The sequence below is a fragment of the Adiantum capillus-veneris genome, chromosome 27 (assembly GCF_014529385.1).
Source record: "Adiantum capillus-veneris isolate H3 chromosome 27, ASM1452938v2, whole genome shotgun sequence".
In the NCBI taxonomy this organism is placed as follows: Eukaryota; Viridiplantae; Streptophyta; class Polypodiopsida; order Polypodiales; family Pteridaceae; genus Adiantum; species Adiantum capillus-veneris.
The window spans coordinates 134,431,873-134,438,995 of record NC_140957.1 but is presented as its reverse complement, the minus strand read 5'-3'; the positions used below and the strand labels follow the sequence as shown (position 1 = coordinate 134,438,995).

Below are 7,123 nucleotides of genomic sequence, written 5' to 3'. Positions count from 1 at the left end.
CGGGATGAGGAGCTCGCTAACCATTCGCACCACATGGACAATCAACAAACTCTTGAATTTTCAATTCAAACAAAAGGTTAGGAGCTCGCTAACCGTCCACGTGCGTGCAGACGGTCTTCGAGCTCTTGACCTCAATTTTTAAATTCATATGTGTGACAAATTGCATAAGGTGCTCATATCTTGGCTTAGACTTTCTAGAGAACTGGGCCTTCTAAAATAGAAAAGGATATAAGAGCTCGCTGACCGTCCACGTGCACGCGGACGGTCTACAAGCCTCTTGACATCAATTTTTAAATTCACTAGTGCAACGGCGCCACCTTCGGCGGCGGCACCGCCTCCGGCGGTGCTATGCGAATGCATCTGAGAGACACCCTTCTGACCAAGGTAGTGCCAAGCATGACATTTTCTTTCAATGACCCCTGACTAACAATAATATAATCGCAAATTCTTTTGCCTATATCAGCATCTTGTGTAATGCCACATTCCTTCAAGGTGCAAGTCTACGTGATTGCATTTGGAGAGATGCCCTCTCTCCCCAATTATCGAAAAAAGTGCAGAGCTTCCTAACCCCGACTCTTGCCTTCGAGTTGAGAGCATATGTGATTTCATCTAGAGAGACACCCTTGCTTCGCATTCGCCGAAAACATCCCAGCGCTTCTTGGGCTTGTCCAACTTGGGCATATCCCTCAATCAATGCATCCCAAGAGATGACATCCCCGATAAGAAGCTCCTCAAGCACAAAGTGTACGTGATTGCATTTGGAGAGATTCCCTCTCTCCCCATCTATCAAAAACAGTGCAGAGCTTCAGCGGCGGCATGGCCCCTCTTACCCTTAAGCTGTAGTGTTGTCTGACTATCTAGTATAGCCGCCCTCTTCTGGTGCCCCTCTCTCTCTCCCTCTCTCTCTCGCAGTCATCAGGGCTATAGGGCACTCTTTCAAATTTAAAATGTAGAGGTAAATCTCAAATTTTGTAGGTGGGATTACACTAAACCTTGGTTTTTTTTTAGCACGTTCCTTTGTCTACATACTGGGTGGATTCTCTCTCTGTCTCTCTCTCTCTCTCTCTTTGTTGTCTAGCTAGAGAGAGAGACAGAGCTCTCTCTCTCCTTTCCTCTCTCTCTCTCTCATGCTTGATGAGAGAGAGAGAGAGAGAGACAGAGAGAGAGATAGAGAGAGAGTGGTACTGTGTGTGTTTGAAATTTATAAGATGGACAACATGAAAACCTTTATGCAGCAACCTAAACAAAAGTCATCACAACATATTTTCAAACTAAATTTGCACTAACATATATATAGTAAGTGATATTTCCCATGTCAAAAAAACAACTGCGTAGAGGCTTAAGATTTATACGCTCAAAAGCGTAGTCTACGACATGCCCTGCTGCGGTATCAAACCACCCATGGCCCACGATGTAAAACACATCTACCAATCACTGGAGGAAGAGATCCTAACACAAAAACACGTAGGAACCAAGCACCGAGACTAAGATTCTGAGAAAACATAGCATTAATTGGATGGGTTCTGCCTAACTCTGCAATGGTGACACGTGCTCTGAATCCTCTCTGAATAGCAACTTGAATGTAGCACAGTAAGCTCGGATCATATGAAGCATGATATATACCTACCATTAAAAATTCTGGGTAATACTGTGATCTATAGCCAAACAAAAAGCTATTAGTATAGACAGTTATTTTGATACACAAAAGCTATTACTTTACTATATCAACATCAACATTGTTACCTTGCTACATCCAAGTCCTCGAGTAGATGAATCACCTGCATGGCTGTGATTGGACCCCTCCATAATGGTGGATCTAATACATAATCATTGACTGTGAGATTTAAATTCTTTAAAGTATCGAAATGTCACAAACACACATATACAATATTTTACCTCGGACGTGTCGAGGTCGTCTCCCTAGTGTGTAAGTCACAGAGGCGTTAGGATCCATCTTCATTCATACATATACATATACATAAAGGATTATAAATTCATGAAAAAGCACATGAAGCATAAATCTCTCAACACTAATAAATCTTAGTCAATTGTTTCAACGAATATACCTTGCTTGAGGCTACACCATGTTTCATAAGAAGATACTAAGCTTGTAAATGACAAAGAAATAGTTGAGAGTCACCGTGCTTTTTTATTGGATGAAACATATCCAGCCACGTTAAAACCCATGGCAAGGGGGTGGCAGGGGGTAGGTCAACTGCAACACCTCTTTGTAGACAATGTTAGAAGTGTATGTTCTTTGATCTCCATGTCTACTAATGCTTGTTAAGTGACTATCACCAACCACAACCTTGATGGCAGAAGAGGATCTCACGCGAGACATTGCCACATATAGTTGACCATGGGTGAAAACGGGTGTTGGGAGATACAATCCAAGAACTCCAAATGTTTGGCCTTGCTCCTTGTTGATTGTCATCCCAAAAGCACAATGTAGGGGAAATTGGCGGCGTCTCAGATCAAAAGGGAGACCTTCTCTAGATCCCATGAGAAAATCAATCCTTGGAATGAACACTGCATTTCCTGCATGTGACCCTATAATGATTTTTGCTTCAATCACTTTGCTGTGGAATTGCTTACAAATCAAGTGTGTCCCATTACAAAGACCACTTCTTGGATCCAAATTGCGAAGCAACATAACTGGAGCATTCTGTTTCAATTGTAAAACATGCGGTGGAAAGCCTCCCCCAAGATCTAAACTATTTACAAACTCACTTGTGAATAAAATGCTATCACAATTTGATTCACACACTAAGTCCGCACTGACATATTCCTTATAAGTACCAGGAAATTGCTGCAAGCCAAAATTGTTTATAGTATCCACCTCCTTGTTCCGTGGAGCCAAAATTGCTCTATGCTTGAAAAAATATGCATGGCAAGTCTGTGTTTCAAGGTCTCTAAATATGCAAGCAACCAATGCTTGCAAATTATTTTGTGGTAGCATCATGCAAGCCGGCAAGGCCACATTATCAAGTATGTCCCCATCACAAACATCGCCATTACCAATATCAAGTGTCCATTGCACAAACTCTCTTTCAATAACATTACTTAAACAATTGACCACTCGCATATTATGTGTTAGATGCATGATTTCTGTACGTTGCCAAATGTATGAGTGGCACAAAGATGCATTAACAATGTCTTCTCTTCCCCCTTTGCGCACGACAGGTAATATCTGTCTGAAATCACCACCAAGGAGGAGAACCTTTCCACCAAACAACATGTCATTTTTCATGACATCTTTTAGTGTCTTATCAAGAGCCTCAAAAGCGTGTCTATGATCCATGGGGGCTTCATCCCATATGATTAGTGAACTCATTCGCAACAGCTCAGCAAGCTGGATGTTTACTTTGATGTTACATGTGGACTCAGAAGTTATATCAATAGGGATCTTGAATCTAGAGTGTGCAGTCCTTCCGTTGTCAAGAAGCTGTGCTGCAATCCCGGACCATGCACATGCCAAAGCAACTTTGGACTCTCCGGGTATCTGAGAGAGCAAAGCATTGTAGAGATAAGTCTTTCCCGTTTCACCTGGCCCATCCAAGAAAACAATAGTCCCTCTGCTCATGCAAGCTGCTTGTAAAACCCGATTGTAAGCTTCCCTTTGCCCAACATTGAAAGATGATTCCATTCGAGCAGACAATACTCTTTGTTCCTCTCTGTTATACATGAACTCTTCAGCAAGCACTCCATGCTCACTCATAATTTGCAAGGTGTGATCCACCCGGGGCATTCCAGAATAATCCGAGAGCCTCTTTCCATAGTGTTGAAGCATTGTCTCTAAGTTTGACAAAGCTTGGTTCTGTGCCATGTGTTCACAGATATTCGCATCATTTGTGGGAACCCTCATATGATATACATGGTCCTCAGAAAGCTCCTTACAAAAGCGATTCCACAATGCACCAGGATGTATTGGTTCACAAAAAACCAAAATGACTACAAACAGTAGGCACAATTGTTGCCCTGTTTGCTGAAAAGAAGCTTCTTCCAAACAAAGAAACCATTCATCATCGACTTGTAGTAATCCTCGTGCATTACATGTTTCTTTAAATGTGTCATATACTCGTCCATTGAAGGTTCTAATATCCTCAAAAGACTTACATCCTTTGCACATGTTGAGTAACATATGCAAATAGTACAAATCTCCAGCATTGGGAACAATGTGGTACATTCTTCCAATCATGTCACCAATCTGTCTTTGAGTCCATGTTCTGCTTGCTGGCTTCCAAACCCACTTTGTTGGTAAGTCTATGTTGGTAAGTCTATGTACAACAAATCGTTGGCCTCTGGATATTGTTGATTTGCAACAAACCACTCAGTGAGTGTTGTCTTTTTGCTGACATCTTCCTCCACCACACTCTGTACAGTCGCTCTGTCGCTAAAGATGACTTGATTTTGATGAGGCAAATGAACTTGGAGCCGTTGTATGTCAGGTTTCTCTTTATGCATGTGAAACCCAAGTATACGCCAGATAGCCTCAGATGCTGATACATATCAAGCATTAAGATAGTTTGTAACTTCATTTAGAAGCCCTTCACTATCTTGTAGAACAATAGTGGCCCTGTCATGTACCTTATACACATACTTGTAGAGATATTTCACAGCGGATATAGTGGAGCAAACCTCCACATTGATATGTGCATTGTACCTTATTGACAAAAATGGATTCTATGGAACAATCCATTTATTACTCATTTGCACTTTATTACGAGCAACGTAATTTCCATCATCCCTCCTCATGTACGTTGGGTATCCATCCCTAGCCACAGTAGTCGATGCACTAAAGCTTCGAGGATATTTAAACCTGCCCTTCCCATCTTTCATACATGGAGCATTCTTATTCAAGTTTCCACACGGGCCATGCACATTACACCGACTGATAACATCATACAACTATGGAAACATTACTTTATCAGGAAGCTCCGCACACACAATCTCCCTCTCTGGAGACAATTACAGGCTCCTCAAGAACATCTCCATTATTGGCTTCCAAATTGTCTTCCACTTCAATCCCTACATAACGTTGCGAGAGAATTGACTCGTTATCTACATCCAATGCAATCCTTCTCTCAGGAAATTCATTGCATCGATTCACGTTTATCAAATGCTGGCAATCTTCCCATCGAGGCACATCAATCTCACCCAGAGAACGTCGAACTTGTAATAGGCGTGGCTGCCTATTACGAGACTGTGCTCACAGAAATTCAAGAGAGATAAGCACAGCACAGCATTAGAGAGAGAGAGAGAATAAGAATACATAAGATTCCATAGCCTTTGATTATGAGAAATCCCGATACAGCGTACAAAGGAAACCCTTCCTTATGTAGAAATAACGAGCACCCTTTCATATCTCTGTAGCCCTTCCTGATTATGCCTCTTGAGATCCCCTCCTTCTAAGGGCTTTTTCCCACATGAAGGTACACGACGACATGCCGGACACTCCCAATGTGATTAATGCGGTCATGTGCAGCCATGTGCGGTCTGGGCACATACACTTGGCACGCACGGTGGATTGCGCGAATCCACAAGTGTATCCCTTGATTGGTTCTTTTGGAATTCGAGAAGTGTGATGCAAGAATGATTGTCGAGGCCGCTTCCTGGCTCTTTGGCTCTTTGCTCCTAGACCAACCATCTTCATCTACCCGCATCTTGAACTCTGACTAGAATTATCCTTCTTGGATCCGCAAACCTTGGATACTGCAACTTGTGCTCTTAGTTTGCCGCATCATCCACATGTACGTCCAATCATGCCTTTTGTTTTAAGATGTCTGCAGTGCTGCTTCCTATCTCTGTGGCATCATGAGATCTTTGCTTTATTGTACCCTGACTACCCAAGTCTTCAGCTTTCTTGGCAGTAGCGGTACAACGACTATGCTTTATCATAAGCCCATTGTGTCCAGCTTTGGATGGCTTCCTTAGCATCTTCCAATCACTCTTCAAGACTCCCCTTCAAGTGGGCGTGCTCGCCATGCTCTTTTGCGCTCTTTGCGGTATCTTCAAATGCCTCATTTGCGGAATTTGTGGAATTCTTTCCGTTGCGTTTCAGGCTATCCGCAATCACCTTCACACTCTCTGCGGTTTCTTTGCTCTTCTCCTTGGGAGTCTGTGCAGCAATCTCAAACGAGTCTACAATGTTGTCTACATACTTAGCTGCCCTATCCTTTGCACCATCAGCGTTCATATCTAATCTGCCTCCTGAACCAGGTGGGCTATAGAACACTGCATATCATGCATTGCATCCTCCATTCTGGGAGTGGCGCTGCTGGTGGCGAGCGGGCTCGGAATAAGGAAGTGGAGTGAGAAGGAGAGAGAGCCCTTGTAGCAAAGAAAGGGGCATTGCATAGGGATGGTTACGGGCTGGCGGGCACCGCTAATGCATGACATGGGGTGGCCGCTGTCATCAACCTGGCGGAGGATGTTGGCACCGCACAGCAAGCCACCTAGCATGATCCTCGGTGATATTGTCCGCACAACAGACACCGCAGGCATGAGATTCTTTCGTGGTGTTCTGGCCCACACACCATATAGATAGCTTTGAATGTTGCCGTCCTGTGTAGTCAACACCGCAATCGTCGTCATCTCCAACTCAACGCTGCAATGATCTGGAGAGAGTCATATTGGGGCCATGCATAACGTCCCTGCATGCTGGAAGAACCCCGCAATCAATGCCGACCAAGAGATCAACATCCCGTGTAGGAAACTCATTGAGCACTTTCTGTGCCGCAATCAAGAGAAGGGCCACATCTCTGTGAAGCATCCCCTCGCGCCTCTCTCTTCTCTTCAGATCTGCGTACTATATTGGACGACATCCCCCCCTTTGACAGTGGCGCCTCCTCTCGCATCAGAACAATTAATGGCCTTTGAATCGCCTGCTCCCTTAGATTGTTATGATTCCTTTTCAATAGCCTTGTGCTCGAGCCAATCGAATTTGCAATCCAACCTGCAACAATTTTGCTTGCCTGCAATGTCCAACAACATTGTAAGGAAACTGCTTCGAGGTCCGGCCTGTTCTTTCTACACCTTCTTGGCTGAACAACGCCCTTCTTGCTCTTTCCACACTCGCTAGCAGCACGCCAGGCAGCCCCTTCATGTCGCCTTCTTTCTTGCT

At 43.8% G+C, this 7,123-nt stretch overlaps 1 protein-coding gene across 1 annotated transcript; it reads right to left on the bottom strand.

Moving 5' to 3' along the window:
- Positions 1-1,390: 1,390 nt before the first annotated feature.
- Positions 1,391-4,198, bottom strand: LOC147422793 (uncharacterized). The gene is made up of 3 exons (XM_086503093.1): positions 2,488-4,198; positions 1,744-1,834; positions 1,391-1,655 (listed from the first exon to the last, which is right to left on the bottom strand). Exons 1-3 carry the CDS (start codon positions 4,196-4,198, stop codon positions 1,391-1,393), a joined length of 2,067 nt encoding a protein of 688 aa, XP_086359219.1.
- Between the last annotated feature and the right edge of the window lie 2,925 nt (positions 4,199-7,123).